Source organism: Diadema antillarum, unplaced genomic scaffold (genome assembly GCF_040938485.1).
Source record: "Diadema antillarum isolate AM-2024a unplaced genomic scaffold, OU_Dant_1.0 seq00000300_RagTag, whole genome shotgun sequence".
Lineage (NCBI taxonomy): Eukaryota > Metazoa > Echinodermata > Echinoidea > Diadematoida > Diadematidae > Diadema > Diadema antillarum.
In genome coordinates, this window is record NW_027271323.1 from 2,582,899 (window position 1) to 2,602,957 (window position 20,059).

Below are 20,059 nucleotides of genomic sequence, written 5' to 3' on the forward strand. Positions count from 1 at the left end.
AAAAAACGTCCAGCAATGATGTCACACCACGTCTGTTCATTAATCTCAATGTTTACATTATCTGAGAACTTGTCAAGTTGAGTGTGTGAGAAAGGACAAAAAAAAAATGACAACTGTATCGTAAAAAGAAAGTATTTCCTCTCGTAAGGTCGAGAACGCTATTTGTCCACATTTCTTTATGACCCTTGTATTCCTGATGCGAGGTAGCATATTGAGTATTACACATTCCAGTCAAATATGCACTTCCACACACACTCTTACATAATATACACTCATACACGTTTCCAAACACAAGATTTATAGGTAGTCAAATCGACACAGAATCTTACAAAAACAAAAAATAACAATATAACAAAACAACAAAACTGCAACCCCGTACACTCGCCCTGCATTTTCTTTCTTAAAGGTACTAGCCCACATTTGCAAACCCACGAAAATCAGAACTGCATAAAACAGGTCCAATATGACTTCAAGTACAAGTTATAACAGTAACATACCTCACCTGTTGCTCTTTGTCTATACCATTCGATAAAAGAGAGAAAATCATCGTTTTAAAATCAATTTTCAAACCGGGTCAACCCGACCCAAAATCGAATTACGAGCGCGGGCTAGCTACGTACATGTAACTTACACATGTATCGCATGCATGTATAGTACGTACGTGGACCGGAGCTAGCGAGCGTTATACGCATGCATACGGTGCATTTTCATTTATTGTTATGAAAGTAATGGACTAATTGGAACGAAATTTTGCACAGGTGTTACTGCAATCATACCCAAACTCCATGCTGACTATGAGACCAATTGCTGCAGGTTTACAAATGTGGGCTAATACCTTTAATAGTTTGACCTAATGATCAACGATTTTCCATTTGTTCGTATGACTACAATTCACGTATTCTGTATTCTATGATTAGTATATTCATGATTATACATGCATTCATATTTCTTTTTGTTCAGTGTATGATAATTTTGAGAAATTGTTTATTACGGTATATCAATTTGGTTAAAATGCGGAAATCAAATCAAATCAAATCAAAGAATGGAATGAAATGACCCGCTATCTGAAAGAAAATAGATAATGTATAAAGGTCGATCATATAACCATTGATAGAACCACAATACAACATCTATGTATAAAGGTTCATGAAAATGGAATTTTAGACTTCTGTATTTATTGTAAAAAAACTCAGAATTTGAACACAAATGTTAAGCGATTCTTTTGATGGAATATCATGCTAAAATCAAAATGAAACTGCAGCAGACTAGTGTGATATTCCATCATACAATTTTAGTCGTCTTATTGTATAAATTGTAATATTTAAATATATTTAATTCAATTCACTAGTCTCTCAACTTGAATTGTCATATTCACAAATACATTACTGCAAAAATATCCAGGAGGAAAGGAATTCTTATCTAAATTGAAGTCCTTTTTACCATGAAAAATGTATTACTCAACATTTGACATTCTTGAATTCTACCTCACCTTACAGAGTTCATATTGATATAACTACATAATTATTTTTCGTCTCTTTTTTTTCTTATTCTTAAACCCAAATAGTGACCACGGAATTTCTGTTGAAGTGACCGTCACCTCGCAAGTCACCACTTCTTAAGTCAATTATGTCGTCTCAACTGGAAACGTATTCGCAGCAGGGAGAGGCGCGTGCAGCATGGGGGCACACAACAGACATGGGCGCCATGGCGCCCATATTAAGAGCCATAATAACAGACGAATATTTGAAGGTTTTAACGACCACCGTTTACGCTTGGAATTTCATCAGTCATTTGGAAGGGATCAAGAAGCTTCTCAACCACAAGGTGACAAGACCTGCCGGCATAGAGGATGGAACCATCTCTTCTGACAGCGTTTTTGGTGATGTTGGAACAGCGGTTAGGAGCTCCGATGACATGTCTCCCTTGTTCGCTGCATGTCGTAATGGAAATATTGAAGAAATCCGTTCCCTAGTTGGACAAGATTTTAACAAACCTCATGAAGATGGTGGTCGTACATTGATATACCTTTCTGTAGAAGCTGGCAACCTCGAAGTTGTTAAATTTCTAGTTTCTCAAGGTGTCGATGTCAATAAGCCAGCAGAATGCGGCTGTACGCCACTGCATCGCGCTTGCGCATACGGCCGCGCCGACATTGCCAAGTTCCTGTTGAGCCACGGTGCCGACATAAATGCTTCTGATGAGATTGCATGCACGCCGCTTCTCATCGCTAGTATGGCCGGAAAAACAGAAATTGTGAAAATTCTCCTTGCTCATGGGGCTGATGTAAAAGCAAGAGAGATGGAAGGTCACACCCCGTTATCCCTCGCAGCACGGGAGGGACACGCAGACCTTGTAGAAATTCTTTTAAATTATGGATCTGAGCTGAATGGTACCACAAATGACGGCAGCACCGCTTTGTTTAATGCAGCTTTCAAGGGTCATGAACAGGTGGTGAACATCCTCATCAACCATGGAGCTCACATGGATCTTGCAACAAAGGAGATGTGCACGCCACTGTTTATTGCTTGCATGAACAGTCATCTAGGAATCGTCAAGAGCCTCGTACATAATGGCGCTGATGTGAATCATGTTGCTGGTTATGAGAAAACACCATTACATGCAGCTTCCTTCAGGGGTCACGAGGAAATGGTGGACTTTCTTGTGGAAAATGGCGCCGGTGTAAACGCACGCGAAGTAAAAGGGCACACACCCCTATCTCTAGCTTCTGTCGAAGGTCATGGTGACGTAGTCACAACTCTGTTGAAGCATGGAGCAAATGTGAATGACGCTACCGATGATGGCAGCACATCTTTACATCTGTCCTCATTTAAGGGTCGATCGGGAGTGGTCAACATTCTGCTGTGCAACGAGGCAAGGGTGAATTTGACGGCCAAAGACAACTCTACAGCCTTGCACGGTGCTGTCCTTGGGGAAAACCTTGGAATTGTTAAAACGCTCTTATCCCAAGGAGCTGATGTAAATGTAGCTACAAGAAAAGGCTGCACTCCCCTCTACTACGCTTCCGAAGATGGTCATTTGGAAATGATAGAATCTCTTGTAGAAAAGGGAGCAGACGTCAATTTTGCTCCAAAGGATGGGCACACACCTGTAGCAATGGCTTCATTTAAAGGCTATTTACCAGTCGTCAAGTATCTTCTGGACAAAGGTGCACGCGTGAACCCATCAGCACAGGAAATCTGTTCACCTTTGTATGCGGCTTCACAGGGAGGGCAGTTAGAGGTGGTCAAGTTACTTTTGTCCAGGGGCGCAGATGTAAACCAAAGTGCCTTAGTAAAGCGGAGTAAGCAGAATGACTCACCCCTGTACATTGCGTCAGGACAAGGCCACCTAGAAGTTGTAAAATGCCTTATTGATCATGGCGGAGAATTGGAGGCGGAAAACGGGTACACTCCGCTTCTCTTCGCTTCACAAGAGGGACACCTGGACGTGGTAAAGTATCTTATTTCGCACGGTGCCAATGTGAAATCGGCTACAAAAGAAGGGGATTCACCGCTGCATGTTGCTTCAGGCAAAGGTAGCTTTTCAGTTGTCCAAGAACTGATAGACAATGGAGCTGATATCGACGCAACCCTTGTAAACGGATATACTCCCTTATACATCGCCTCCCAAAAGGGTTATCAAGAAATAATGGAGTTCTTACTGACCAAGGGAGCCCGTGCCGACGTGAGGGTAAGGGATGGGAGCACACCTTTATTTGTTGCTGCCTTTCATGGCCACGTAAATGTTGTATACATACTTCTTAGTCAGCGAGTAGATTTAGAAGCAGAAAAAATTGGAGGGTTTACTGCCCTCTACGTTGCGTCTCAAGAGGGACATCAAGAAATAGTGCATTCACTCCTTATGTATGGGGCTAATGTGAACGCAACTACACACTCGGGCTACACACCATTACATGCTGCGGCTGAAGGAGGTCATACACAGGTGGCACATCATCTGCTGAAATATAAAGCCAATGTAGCAGCAAAGACACAGAATGGTCACACGCCTTTGTTCATCGCGTCACGTTCTGGACATGCGGACGTTGTCCAATGTCTCTTGACTCATGGAGCAGATGTGAGCATCACCGATAGGGAAGGCAGCCAACCTATCCATGTTGCTTCACACAGAGGGAGTCTTCAAGCAGTCCGAGCTCTTCTAAACTACGGGGCATCGGTAAATGCAACTACACATGAAAACTACACACCACTTTATGGTGCTTGCCTCGGTGGTCATAGAGATGTAGTGGCCCATTTACTCACTCAGGGAGCAAAGGGAGATATCAGGACAAACCACGGTACGACTCCTTTATTCATTGCTTCTGAAACAGGCCGTCTTGACATTGTGAAATTGCTCGTCAGTGCCGGAGATTCCGTGAACATCGCAACAGTTGATGGCCAAACGCCTCTTTGCAAAGCCCTAATGAAAGGTAACATGTCAGTCTTCGAATATCTTCTAAACCATGGGGCAGATATAAACAGTGCTTGTGAAGATGGTTCGACAGCTTTGCACTTTGTTGCAGTGTTGGGCAATCCAGACCTAGTTTACAAACTGATACACCTCGGTGGCAATATAAATGTTACCGACGTGAATGGGAACTCCCCCTTGCATTTCGCCGCGCTGAAGGGAAACGAGGCGGTCGTCAAAACCCTTTTGATCCATGGTGCTTATGCAAATGGACTTGGAAAAACTGGCAAGACTCCTTTAGACCTGGCCTTATTAAACGGTCATAACGGGGTAGTTAGTATCCTTGCGAATCACATTGCTAATTCAAATCACAAGGGAAGTAAGGGCTCACAGCTGCTCGCCGCTTCAAAAGAAGGCAGGGTTGAAGACGTTGAAGTTTTACTGGCACAAGGGACCGATGTGAATTTTGCAGGAAAAGATGATGAAACGCCTTTAATTGCTGCTGCGTCAGGAGGGCATCTCGATGTGGTGGTATGTCTTCTACACAGAGGGGCAAACGTCAATTCCACGACAGTACTCGGACATACGGCCCTAATAGAATCTTCTAAAGCAGGCTTTCTGGAAGTCGTGCAGTTCCTATGTTTTAATGGTGCAGATCTGCAAGCATCTACAGTGAAGGGTTGCACACCACTAGTTGCTGCTGCTCAAGAAGGTCATGAAGATGTGGTGGATTACCTCTGTGATAAAGGGTCGTACATTGAGAGCACCGATTCAAAGGGTTTTACACCGCTGATGGTTGCTTGCGAGCGAGGGCACATTGAGGTCGTGAAATGCCTACTCGCTCACAGTGCTAATGCTCACGTTATAGGATATGATGGATCTTCACTCCTCACTATTGCGTGCCAGGGATCACATCTTGAACTGGTGAAGTATCTCGTAAGTCAAGAGAACAGTGTCGACACAGCTGCAAATTCTGGCGGGACGTCTTTATTGATCGCCGCAGAAGAAGGTCAGGCAGACATTTGCAGAACTCTCCTGAGTTGTGGTGCCGACATCAACGCCGCAGATGAAGATGGGTGTTCAGCTCTGCACGCAGCGTCCGCTCGTGGCCATCTTGAAGTAACCAAATGTCTCATTGGAAACGGAGCAGATGTCATGTGTGCAGATGAGAATGGCTTCTCGTGCTTACATGTAGCCAGTCAAAATGGACACCGCGTTATCGTCGAATACATCTTGGAAAGTACTACCCACAATGAATCAGTAAGTTCAAGTTGTAATGAATAGGTCTTTAAGTCTTACACGCAGAGAGCAGTTTGCAGCTTAACACCTGCTTCTGATGACCGCAGGACTTAAGGCGGGCGTGCAGGTCAGTCAACTACAGTCTGATGCTAGGCTAATCCAGTATATTCGTCGGCGGTCATCCGAACCGTCGTGTCACTTGATCTGCGGTCAATTTTTTTTTTTTATTTTGAGACTTCCAATCATTTCGATGGTGGACATTCCGTTCCACAAATTGTGAAATATTCTCTTTTTTGAAGAAGAAAGATTTGCGGTGGCACCATGTGTACGTAGTCCTTAACCGGATCGTTGTTTGGCAGAAGAGCCTAGAAAGAGGAGAAACTAAGAGGGAAGCGACATATGGGGGTTGTGAGGAGGGCAAAAAGTGAAGAGTGAGAGACAGTAATGGGCTAGAGGTTGAAGTTGCACTAGTGGAGACGGTAGAGAAAGGAACACAGAGAGTGGTAAGGAAGAATAGTGTGAGAATCAAGTAGGATGTTCGGACATCGTTAGAAGGGGAAAAATGAAATAGAAGGGAAGAGGAAGAGGAAGGAGTTGAATGTTGGAGAATCATGGAGATAGGGGAGAGCCGTAAAGATTCATGAAACCAAGAAAAGAAAAACGAAGTCGGCGAACAGTGTGGCTATGGAATGCGGAATCAATGGAGAAAGGACGAATAATCCCTCGAAGGAAGGGTGAGTAGAGGAGAAATGAGAATATGTTGAGAGAAGGGAGAGAGAGAGGGGGGCGAGGGGGGGGGGGGGGGGGGCAAAGAAAAGAAGTAAAAAAGAACAAATTGAGACTCAAGACGTAAATTAGAGGGAGCTAGTATGGATCCTACAGTGAAATGCTGCTGAGGAGAAGGGAATAAATTGGAGAGGAAAATTGATGACAGTTAAATCCTGAACAGGTTCCTGTGGGAGAAATGCAAAAATAAGAAATCAAAATGAGGTTAAAGTGTAGACCTAAGGAGAGAAGACAAGAGCAATAACCTGTGGAGAAATGTGTAAATTAATACTAGTGGTCCTGAAAAGGACCGTTGGGTTGTACGGAAGGAAGAAATAAAAGAAAAAGAAGAAGAAGAGAAGAGAACAGAAAAGGAAAGAAAAGGTAAGTAGTGTAGAAACAGACAAAAGTGTAAGAGAGAGAGAGAGAGTGGAAAGAGAAATGAAACACTGAGTAAAGGTGCTAGTGAAAATAGAGCAAGAAGTCTAGTTATAAGAATAACTAGGAGAACCGAGGAACTTGACGTTTCGGGCAGGTTGACTGTCCTTCGTCAGAAGTGAAGCGTTATATGGAGAATGCGGACCTAGATGGAAGTGGTCGGTTGAGACGGGCTCGCAGGCGAGCTGAGCGTCGGCTGTTGGTGGAGTGTTGCGGTCGTTGATGCGTTCTATTGTTCTCGGAGTGTGTTGATGGCGGAGTATATCTGTGAGAGCTAACTTGGCTGTTAGTAGGTCGTGGCCGGAGATTGGAGTCCGGGTTAGTAGTTGGGGTGGACGCCGGTGGAGTGGATGACTTGTGTCGGTGAGGGCGTCTTCTGGAACCAGCGATAGGTGTGGTCGTGAGTGGCAGCCATCGTGAAACACGCTCAACAGTCGGAACATCGCATCAACTGGGAAGACAGCAAACTCATCACATCCATCAAAAACTGGAACACACGACGCATCAGAGAAGCCATAGAAATTCACACACACGACACTGTTACACAGGACACTGGACTCCACATCAACAACATCTGGCTCCCTCTCATCAACAAACCATCGAACACCAACAATGACAACAACAACAACACACTCTCTCCACAGCACATTCCCCCCTCTACTTCTTCCTCTCATATCTCTTCCCCACCTATTCACAACAGCGCCCACGACGTCAACCGCGCCTCCCACTCAAGACCACACCTATCGCTGGTTCCAGAAGACGCCCTCACCGACACAAGTCATCCACTCCACCGGCGTCCACCCCAACTACTAACCCGGACTCCAATCTCCGGCCACGACCTACTAACAGCCAAGTTAGCTCTCACAGATATACTCCGCCATCAACACACTCCGAGAACAATAGAACGCATCAACGACCGCAACACTCCACCAACAGCCGACGCTCAGCTCGCCTGCGAGCCCGTCTCAACCGACCACTTCCATCTAGGTCCGCATTCTCCATATATAGCCCGCCTCTTCTCAGATCACGCTTCACTTCTGACGAAGGGCAGTCAACCTGCCCGAAACGTCAAGTTCCTCGGTTCTCCTAGTTATTCTTATAACTAGACTTCTTGCTCTATTTTCACTAGCACCTTTACTCAGTGTTTCATTTCTCTTTCCACTCTCTCTCTCTCTCTTACACTTTTGTCTGTTTCTACACTACTTACCTTTTCTTTCCTTTTCTGTTCTCTTCTCTTCTTCTTCTTTTTCTTTTATTTCTTCCTTCCATACAACCCAACGGTCCTTTTCAGGACCACTAGTATTAATTTACACATTTCTCCACAGGTTATTGCTCTTGTCTTCTCTCCTTAGGTCTACACTTCAACCTCATTTTGATTTCTTATTTTTGCATTTCTCCCACAGGAACCTGTTCAGGATTTAACTGTCATCAATTTTCCTCTCCAATTTTTTTCCCTTCTCCTCAGCAGCATTTCACTCTAGGATCCATACTAGCTCCCTCTAATTTACGTCTTGAATCTCAATTTGTTCTTTTTTACTTCTTTTCTTTGCCCCCCCCCCCCCTCACCCCCCCCCCCTCTCTCTCTCTCTCTCTCCCTTCTCTCAACATATTCTCATCTCTCCTCTACTTACCCTTCCTTCGAGGGATTATTCGTCCTTTCTCCATTGATTCCGCATTCCATAGCCACACTGTTCGCCGACTTCGTTTTTATGCCTCCGCCACGAAGTGGTGCCGGAGGCATTATGTTTTCGGGTTGTCCGTCCGTCCGTCCGTCCTTCCGTCCGTCCGTCTGTCCGTCCGTCCGTCCTTCCGTCCGTCCGTAATGAATTTTGTGGACAGGGTAACTATCAAAACCTTTTGAGGTAGACTGATGAAACTTGGCATGTATGTGTATTAGGGGGTGAAGTTGTGCCTATCAACTTTTGGGTGCACATGCTCAAGGTCAAAGGTCAAAAGGTCAAGGTCAAATGCTTAAAATTGCACTATTTCCCCCTATGCAATGCCTGAAGATATTTTCTTGAAACTTAGTGTATACATGTATTACCCAATTAAGATTCTTTGGTGAAAGTTTGGGGTCATGAGGTCAAAAGGTCAAAGGTCAAAAGGTCAAGTAAAATGTTAAAATTTCACTTTTTTCTCTGTATCTTGGAAATTGTTCAAAGTATCTTTATGGAACAAAGTCTACATGCATGTACTGACTGTCAGTAGTTAGCTAGGGATTCGGGGTTTATGGAGGTCAAAGGTCAGGGGTCAAAGGTCAAGGGCAATATTTTGAAATTTTACTATTTTCCTTATAATCTTGCAATGCCAGCAGGATTATTTTTTTAAAACTTAATGTATGCATGTTATATTACCCACTAGAGATTCTCTGGAATTGTTTTTTTTTTTTTTTGCCAAGAAGGTCAAAGGTCAAAAGGTCAAAGATCAAGTGAAAGTGCTGAACTTACTACTTTTTCCATATCTCGGAAGCGGCTCAAGATAATCTTTAAACTTAGTACATATTTATGTATGTTCTGCCTGACAGTGATTCTCTTATGAATCAAAGGCCAGATGAAAAGGATAACAATTAACTGTTCAATACAGAAATTGCACTGTTCTCTCCTATACCTGGAAAATTACTCAAGTGCGTAAACTTATGAAAGGGTCAAAGTCGAAGTTAAAGTACATGCTCTCCTATTCATCCAATTAAACATAGGTCAAGGAAGGTAAACATTTGATGCATTTGTGACAAACATGTCATTTTGATATTTTGCCAGTTTTGTGAAAATGTAGTCACACATTGTCCACATGTACTATAGACCTATTAGGAGAATCGTGCATTATGGCGGAGGCATACCAGTCGCCATAGCGACATTTCTAGGTTCTTTTCTTGGTTTCATGAATCTTTACGGCTCTCCCCTATCTCCATGATTCTCCAACATTCAACTCCTTCCTCTTCCTCTTCCCTTCTATTTCATTTTTCCCCTTCTAACGATGTCCGAACATCCTACTTGATTCTCACACTATGATTCTTCCTTACCACTCTCTGTGTTCCTTTCTCTACCGTCTCCACTAGTGCAACTTCAAACTCTAGCCCATTACTGTCTCCCACTCTTCACTTTTTGCCCTCCTCACAACCCCCATATGTCGCTTCCCTCTTGGTTTCTCCTCTTTTCTAGGCTCTTCTGCCAAACAACGATCCGGTTAAGGACTACATACACATGGTGTCACCGCAAATCTTTCTTCCTCATTTACTTCACCATGCAAACCTTCAAACAACACATATTCTCTTTTTTATTGAATATACCACCTTATATTTTTCATTCAGTATTGTCAGTTCATTTTTTCCTAATAATTTTTTTTTTCAGAAAGACGCGCTTCTTAAAAAGTGAACCAGTCGTAATTGAAAATGGGTAAACTTCAAACACGGTTAACTCTAAATTTCATTCATACGCGAAAACTTCAGATACGATGGTTTGTGTGAACGTCGACGTATTACTCCCTTAACCGTTAAAACCACCCTCTTATTGTTTTCGGTCATTTTGAAAACTAAGGGGAGTATTTGTAAGCATGCCTAGTATTCGTTCTGCAGACCTGCTCCCCGTGACTGTAAGCATTGTAATGCATTAGATAGCTTCCCTGTTTAAGTCATGCTTGTGAGAGTGTCCGTAAATTTCGTGAAACCGTGATAAATCATTATCAGAATCATTATCACCAACACAGTGTATTATCGTTATTCATTACAATTGGGTCCATGCAAATTGTATGAATTTATGACAAACACAAAGCAACGGAAAGCCGCACGTTCGTGACAAGTTGGTCTACACCTTCTCACACATTCTCAGTCAAGGAAAGAATACATTATTTTTAACAAAGGAGTAGACCATCTTAGTTTTTGCACTACATGAACCTTGTTGGATAGAGCCGCGAAAGGGCTGATGTATCAGCAAAAGAAATGAAAAAAAAGACAAACACAAACTCTCAAGTAAAAAAAGCAAGTATATAGATATCAATGACCTAATCAGATGGGGAAATTACGAATTTGAAGCAATACACTTAAATGTACACTCACGTGCACATACACACACACACACACACACACCGATACATACACCCACACACACACCGATACATACACCCACACACACGACGTCATTCAAGTTACGGATTTATTTTGCAGACGAGATGTCTTCTCGATCAGCAGACGCTGCATGGATACACAGCGCTTCATATGGCGACCAACAGAGGGCGGACTTCTGTTGCTGAAGTTCTCCTGACTCACGGTGCTGACATTAACGTCAAATCTCTGAGCGGCATCACGTGTCTCGAAATAGCAATCGGTCATTTGTCTAGTGATCAACTGAAATTAGAGTCCACGCCATCTCTGAATCAGGTAACGATATGTTTGTTGTTAACGTGTCTGCAATACAATTGCCACCACCCCCCCCCCCCCCCCCAACCAACCAACCATGAACACACACAGGTCAATAAGATAAACTAAAATACACAGCCCACAACTAATACGTTGAAGATCTATTTGTCACTATCAGTCATAGTTTAGAAGGTTGATTTTTTTATTGTAATCGAATGACAGCCCGATTGTTGGATAGAGCTTACATAGCAACATTCATGAATGAGTCTGTAGTTTGGGGCTTTTCAGTGCATGATATTTGCGGAGTAATTATTGTCTGTAGGCCTACATGCAGTGGAGTCAAGTTGATTTAAAAGCTAGTGAAGTTCTATGTTCAACTATTCCAGGAAGGTTAAATTTGGGGGGGGGGGGGAGGTTTTGCTGAAAGAGACCCTTCCATTTAATCACAATCTGCGATTTAAGCCAAAATGTGGGGTGAAATTTTGCCCCAATTGGCGTGAGTGTACAAAATGAGATGGACCTATAGTGTTAAAAAAAAATAAAATCGGACTTCGAAGCGGGCTTGAAGCGCGTACAAGAACGAGTTTAGTTTGAAAATGCTGGCATTTGTAGAGCGATAAGGTTGTGAGGGAGGGAGAGGAGCAATTTTTGATATAAGAGAAGAGGAGTTGAGGAGGAAGGATGAAGACGGACAAGGAACGTGAATGTTGCGGAACGAGAACACCGGTTTTGTTTGTTTGTTTGTTTGTTTGTTTATTGTAAGTAATAATAGGAAGTTTTCCCAAACTCAACGGGGACGGCAAAGTCACGGTCCGTGCGCAAAATCGCGCAGTTGATTATAGTAACAGCTACCGTACATGACCGCTTATGGCCTGAAATCGAGTTAATGACTTTTATACAAACCCCTGAACTTTAATTGTCGTTATTTTTGTACTGCCCTCAGTGAGTTGGAAATTAAACCTAGTACAGATACCTCTAGTATGAAATGTATATCTGATATTATAATGGTGATTTATTATACAAGATAAACGTGATAAACGTGATTTGTATGTGCGCAGGAAACTGAGATTGCTTTCTTGTACACATTATTCAGTGATGACATGCACGTTGACTCATGACTAATGGTTAAATTCCATGCGCAAGATTGGTATTCTAATCGATCTTCTTATTTGATGCAATTATTGTCGTACCTTGGACTACCATTCGCACCCACCAACTTCCCAGCTGGTCTTGGTGGCCTTTAATACTTGGTATAGAGTGAAAGGGCGATGCAAGTAAGTGTCATCATAATATCCACTGTACACAACATGCAATTGAGTATATGAATATAAAAACGACCCAAGTCCAATTTTTGGCCAAATTCAGTTTGACATGGGAAATTGTAGCTTATGCATGGACTCATCTTGTGTATAAATGATAAATCCTAATTACCCCCGGAAGTGCCTGAAATAAATGAGTTAAATCTTATATGAATGTGAGAATGAAGGACTTGGGTCATTCTTACATTCATATTATAGCGCCCTCTCTCGTCCTTCTCTCATCTCTATAGCAGAATATCATGTATATGAATCAAAGAACGACCCAAGTCCATCACACAAAATGGCCTCTCCACAATTAATGTTAATGTTAATTGTCATGATAATATATGTTCTTATTTGTATGTACAATGTTGCCTTCCCATCACAGTTAAATAGAATATTATTGGACAAACAAAAAAGATATGAAGTTTTTTTTTTAGTTTACTCGAAATGGTCTTCCATGGACTTGGGTCGTTCTTATATTCATATACTCAATTATTTGTTTGTTTGTTGTATGTTTGTTTTTTGTTCGTTTTCAATTATCATTGTTTCTATCTTTATTTATTTTCTTTTAGCTGGCTAGAACTTACGGGAAACGTGTCCTGTCCCTAAAGGAAGCATTTGTTGTTTACCTGCTTAACAATGGAGCCAACTGTAGCGCCCTCAACTCAAGCGGCCTGTTGCCATGTCAGTATGTAGGCAATTTGATTCTTCGACAGATTCTACTCCAAAGGTATGTTTCCTTCAAGGTTGATATGTCAGTAACCTTTGAGCGGGAAATCAAATGATGAAAAAGATGAAGTATACATTTAGAAAGATGAGATTTCCCGTTTCATGCATGATAAACCTACTGCTAGATGATAGCTTAAATTTTTACATTAATTCTTCTACAGAAACGAAATTGGCATTAAAACAACGATGTCTCCTTCATTACACTGTAATTCCTGAGATCATCTGTAATCAATCGAATTGGCTGTGCCAATATACAATCATCAAAACCCACTCTTATTGGAGTCAATAAGGATCCAGATCCGTTCTTATTTTGAGTGATTTTGAGTGAATTAAACCTACATCAGTAGGCCAGTCCAACGAGTGGGCTCACCTCCTTCCCAACGACTCCACAAAGAGGGGATCTCCATTCTGGTATATAGGTGTTTTTCGTGGGGGGGGGGGGGGGTTGTTGTTGTTGTTGTTGTTTTTGGTTTTTTTTTTGGTTTTTTTTTTTTGGGGGGGGGAGGGCACTCGCCCATATTGCTTTAGACATGCCTGACGAAAATGAAAGAAAGCGCATAAAATGTTTAATGAAGGATAGGGCCCGTTACGTGTGTAGCGTGTCAAGTGTATCAACACTAGTAGTATAGTGCACATGATTTAAAGGAGAATTTACCCCATAGAACATGTCAAACTTATAAGAAAGCGAAAACGACGCAAGAATGTAATTTGTGTTGTTGATAAAGCGCTGTAAAATCAGCTCGTTTATTTTTTTGGAATTTCGGTCATCTAACTGTTCTCATTAAGGCATGAAATGAGGCAGCCACTGAATCGCCCGCGCTTGTAAAGATGACTAGAGCTTCGTTCATTCAAAGGGCAACCTCAAGGAATCCTTTGGAGAACCCGTTTTTTGACCGAAAATCAGAAAAAGACACCTGCTTCTTTTAGTGCCTTCTTGTCGAACATTGGACATTATAATAATAGGTGACCCTGCACCTCAAAACAAACAAAAAGTCGCCAGACATGAATTTTTAGTTGAGGCCATATTCTGAAAGAGCAGACTTTAAGCTTCAAAATTGTGTATAACTCAAATCAAATGGACTCTCCTAACCTATCTAAATATTGGAAAGAAAACACAAACTCAGGAAAAGTTTGAACTGAGAAAAGAGGCTCTGAAGTACAGTGTCTATTCAAGCGCTTAATCTTTACCAAACCGAGCTGGCTGTGCGATGAATGGGACAAAAAAGAGGAAGGAAACCACCGGAGTAACAACAATGAAGGGATTATCAGATTAAACTGAAATTAAGTATGCCTCATTAACACATTCTGTCCATAATTAACGCCAAATTTCAAAGCAGTAGCACTATCCTTTCAAAAGTTATTAGAGTTGAAAGTGAAGAGTGTGGACAAGGTTTTTCAGAAATGAAAAAGGGATTCTAAAGACACACCTAATCACACTATTCTACCAAAAATGTTTGAGATAAACTGCTAAAAACACACTTTCCTGCCCGTTTTATGATACCAAATTTTAGCATAATGTAAAAGGAGACCCGCTCTTTCAGAAAAAATGAAAAAGTCAAGTTCTGCTAGGTTGACCCATTTCGCTTATTTCCAGTCCTCACGCAGAATCAGTGTGTGCGACTTTATGTTCGTTTTGAGGTGCACCGTCACATTTATAGTCATTTGTCATGTTTGTGTGTTTTCATAAGATGTTGAACTGTAGATTTGTTTGTTTGTTGTTTGTTTTTATTTCCGTCTTCATATAAAAATACACACAGTACAAGTTGCATATACATTGCATTTGTGTACAGAAGGAACGGGGGATTGCCTGTTTAGTCATATTTTCAAAATATGTCTGTTCTTCTACAGGGTCCCGAATTTACAATACAATACAAGAATAATACACTGTATATACAAAACATATAGAAACAATAATGAAAATTATATACCGAACTGGTACACTCAGAGTCAACAATAATCAGAGATAGGTAGAGAAAAGCAGAGCAAGGAAAAGAAAAAGAGGAGGAGAACAAACTTACAAAAGAAAAGGCAAGACTCATTTACCCCCTCCCCCCCCCCCCCCCCCCCCCCAAAAAAAGAGAAAAAAAATGGCTGTTACATTTGGTACTCCATTGAGTCCTTTTTTTTACCATAATGCTCTATCTAGATAATCAGATAACAACATTTGAAAAGATCTCAAAGTTGTTGCGTTACGAATTTCATTATGATATAAAGAACACATGGAAGATATTGAAGCAGGCTATGAATATATCAAAAAAGAAATTAAATATTACAAAGTTGTGAAATATGATAATAAAATTCTTGAAGATCCTAATGAAATAGTTAATATTTTTAACTCTTATTTTTCAATGATTGGGGAAAATCTGGCAGAAAAAGAACCACAGTCAAATACGCATTTTTCTACATTCTTAGGTCAACCAAATTCTAGTTCTATTTTTTTTTGTTCCAACTACCAAATATAAAATACTAGATATTGTTACTGCAATAAATAATAAGCGAAGTGCCGGTTATGATGATATAAGTAATTTTATTTTAAAGGGAATCATATCATCAATTGCTGACCCACTTTCACATATTTTCAATAAATCTATACTAAGTGGTGTTTTTCCTGAAATTATGAAAATAGCTAAGGTTTTTCCTTTATTTAAAAAAGGAGATGAATTTGATGTAAGTAATTATAGACCCATTTCTTTGCTCTCATCCTTATCTAAAATTTTGGAAAAAAAAAGTTTGTAAGAACAATCAATTTTCTTAATTTTTATAATGTTTTTACAAATTCTCAATTTGGGTTTCGTCAGAAACACAGTACCATTCATGCCCTTTTGAAGTTTATTGACCACGCCGCGCACACTATTGATAATCATTCTCATCTTATTGGTATCTTCCTGGACTTCTCCAAGGCCTTCGATACGATAAATCATGACATTTTATTATTTATAAATGGTCTCATTATGGAATACGGGGGAAGGCCTTGGAGTGGTTCAGGAGTTACCTACAAAATCGAAAACAATATGTATCTCTGAACGAGAATGACTCAAATCTAGAATTTATTAAATGTGGCGTCCCACAGGGTAGCTTATTAGGACCTTTACTTTTTATTATTTATATTAATGACTTTTGTAGATCATCTGATATACTCTCATTTATACTTTTTGCTGATGATTCCAATGTTTTCTTTTCTTACCAAAATCCAGATACTCTCGTAAGCATTGTTAATTCTGAATTGAAAAAAGTTACTCAGTGGATAGGAGCTAATAAATTATCACTTAATCTCCAGAAAACTAAGTATATGCTTTTTAGCAATTCCGTAGAAGCTTTGCGCACAAATATCATTTTTTTATGACACTCTGTTAGAGCGTGTATCTCATATAAAATTCCTTGGTATCACAGTGGATGATAAACTTTCATGGAGACCGCACATTATTAGCATTAGTACAATCATTTCACGTAATATTGGTATCATAAATATACTCAAGTCTCATATTCCAGTGTCCTCTTTGTTGACCTTGTATTTGTCTCTGATTTCACCGTATCTTAATTACGGACTCCTAGTATGGGGTAGTGCCCATCAAACTTTACTAGATAAACTAGTATTACTGCAAAAAAAAGGTACTTCGTATCATATGCGGCGTCCCGCCACGTTCCCATTCAGAGCCATTGTTTACTAAATATAAGATTTTGAAAATCAAAGATTTGTATTTTTTTCAGCTTGGTCAGTTTATGTTTGATTACAATGCAAAAGCACTTCCCAGTATTTTCAGTTCAATGTTTCCACGGAATCAGTTTTTTTATAATTATCCCACTAGACAATCTAATGAATTTCATTTGCCCCTCCTGAGAACTTTTATTAGCTCAGAGTACACACCGGTCCTAGATTTTGGAATTCATTAAGCGGTGAAATAAAAAATTCCCCTTCTTTGATTTCTTTTAAGCGCAAGTTGAAATCATTTCTGTTAAATCCTCTTTGATATATTTCTTTATTAGATAGATCTCATCAACCTCAGGGTTCATCATCCATCCACCAATCTTTCGATTACTGACATCATTATTACGTAATGGATTACATAGATTATTATACAATAGCCATTAAATCCCTGCACAGCTGCGTGCAGTACCAGCCCTCTGAAGCACATTCTCAATCACCCCCTGTTCCATTTCCCTAGTTCAGCGTGTAGGCATTCTCTTTTTTCTTTTCCTTTCTCTGTCTCCATTCTTTCCGTCTTTTTTGTGAAGTCGTGTCATGTCTTTTGTATTTCTCCTGTCTTGTTCCGTTCTGTCGTAAATTATATCTGTGATAAGTATTTGTAAATAAGTAATTCATAAGTTGTTCATTTTTTGAGTGGTTCACAACATACAAGCTTGCTTTTTAGTGGACCTCTCAGTTCTTTTTTTCTCAACTGAAGCATAACTTTGTACTTTTTTGCCAGTATGTATTCTTTTGTTTATTTGTATCATTTATCTTTTACAAAGTCGAATGTTTATATTTATGATGTAATTCCAAATATATTATGCGTTATGTTTTGTTGGAAAAAGAAGAATGAAAAATAAATGAATTGAATTGAATTGAATTGAATTGGGCAATTTATTATACATTGATATTCCCCTGTAAAAGAAAGTTCTTTTACAGTTATTTGAATTTGGCTTTGGAAGATTCAAATTCTGATTTGAACGAAGTGAATAATTAAGAAATGTTCTAGAAATATTATCAGACATATAATAAGGAAGAAAATTCTGCAATATCTTATAAATCATAATACTCATATTTTTTTTATATCGGTATTCAAGAGATTCCCAGCCCAAAATATCATGAATATGTTGAGTAGAAACAAAAGAATATGGATTTACTCTCATAATTATACGGCCCGCTCTATTCTGTAGATTTTGAAGAGCTGACAGAGAGCCTTGTGGAGCGGAATAGATAACATTTCCGTAATCAAAATGTGGAAGAATCACGGATTTATATATCAAATTCAAATAAGATTCATTTACAACATATCTCAATCTTCCAAGAAAACCAATCAGTCTACTGATTTTCTGGCACATTTTTTTCTACATGAATATTCCATTTCAACTCAGCGTCGATATGAATTCCAAAATATTTTATCGCTTCAACATTTTGAATTTGAGTATTCTTTATTCTTACATCTAGTGTATTACACCTTGAGAGCATAAATCTCGTACCAAAAAGCATACTGACGGTCTTTGAATAATTGACCAATAGTTTATTCTGTGACATCCACTGATCCAAAACTTGCAATTCTGGACTCCAAGACTTTAGCATCTTTGTTGGAGTAGTACATGACTGTATCATCCGCATAAAGATGAACACGACGTGACTGGAAAATGCGAGGCAGGTCATTAATGAAAACACAAAACAGAAGAGGGCCGAGAAGAGAGCCCTGGGGCACGCCATGAGTTAAGTAAATTTCATTTAGACAATGCATTGTTGACCTTAGTCACTATCCTCCTACCCGTCAGATAACTCTTAAACCACTGAAGTGAAGCTCCATTTATACCAATTCTCGACAGCTTGTCTAACATTACATTGTGGTCGACAGTGTCAAACGCTTTCCTTAGGTCGACGAATATCGCCCCAGTATATTCCCCTTCATCCATGACCAAAAGCCATTCATCAGTTACCTTTACAAGGGCAGTTACAGTGGAATGATTTGCCCTTAATCCAGACTGAACCGGGGTTAAGACATTGTTCGCATTAAGATGGTATGATAATTGCAACGAAACTATGCGCTCGAGTAATTTCGAAATACAAGGCAGCAGGGAAATTGGCCTGTAATTATCAGGGTTCGACGTATCTCCTTTTTTATATATCGGAATTACCTTGGCTATTTTCCATGACTCTGGGACAACTCCTTCAATAATAGATCTATTTATCAAATACGTTACAGACTTATTCAATATATCAGCACATACTTTCAAAATCTCAACCGATATACCATCAATTCCAGTCGATTTTTTATTTTTCAGTTTGTTGATTTCGTTCATAACCTGAGCTTCAGATACAACTGTAAAAGTGTCCATGTTATCATAACATACGGATTCTCGAATAATATCTACTTCGGTCACGTCAGTTTTCTCAACCTGATGTTCATTTAACAAATTCATAGCAGCACTGGCAAAGCGTTCATTAAATTCAGAGGCTTTACTGTATGCATCATTACAAGAGAGATGATGAGACGATGTGCCGTTATTTCGCAAAAAAGATTTTAGAACATTCCAGGATTCATTTCTTTCATAACATTCAGACAATTTATTGATGTAATACTGTTTTTTTTTTTCGTTTTCCTTATAACATTAGTAACTTTATTTCTCAGCCGTCGATATTCCTTCCACAACTGTTCATTATTTTGTGTAATTGCTTTCTTCTTCACCTTGTCTCTTTCTCTCATCAAGTCAAAAACCGATTCATTCAACCAAGGAGAGTATTTCTTACGCATACCATTTGTCTTTATAGGCATGTGCTTATTGGTGACTAGTAAGACCTTTTCTTCCCATTTCTTAAGAGCATCTTCCAAATTAAGGCAAGTTTCAATTTCATTCCAGTCTTGTTCCAAGAATCACGCCAAAAGAAAAAAAAAACACGAAAAAAGTCGTGCCACAAAACGATCAATAAGTTGTTAAAAAGAGCACCAATCTAGGACTACCAAGATTTAGCATCTATATCCTCAATACAGACTTCAGTGTTTATGCCTTTTTATCAATATCAAATTAAGTCGAGTCTCACCTGTTTCTTTCATGAACATCTTAAAGGTGGCAACACAACTTTGAATATTGCTTTCAAGGGTGCATGTGTGCAAATTATCATTACATAGGT

At 39.9% G+C, this 20,059-nt stretch overlaps 1 protein-coding gene across 1 annotated transcript in view; it reads left to right on the plus strand.

Moving 5' to 3' along the window:
• The first annotated feature begins 1,056 nt into the window (after nt 1-1,056).
• Nucleotides 1,057-20,059, plus strand: part of LOC139730259 (uncharacterized) — a 37,230-nt gene continuing 18,227 nt past the window's right edge. Inside the window, exons 1-3 of the mRNA XM_071641142.1 lie at nt 1,057-5,664; nt 11,006-11,218; nt 13,071-13,228. Of these exons, the coding sequence (XP_071497243.1) occupies nt 1,627-5,664; nt 11,006-11,218; nt 13,071-13,228 (4,409 nt within the window). The 5' untranslated portion in view covers nt 1,057-1,626. The remainder of the gene's footprint in view (nt 5,665-11,005; nt 11,219-13,070; nt 13,229-20,059) is intronic.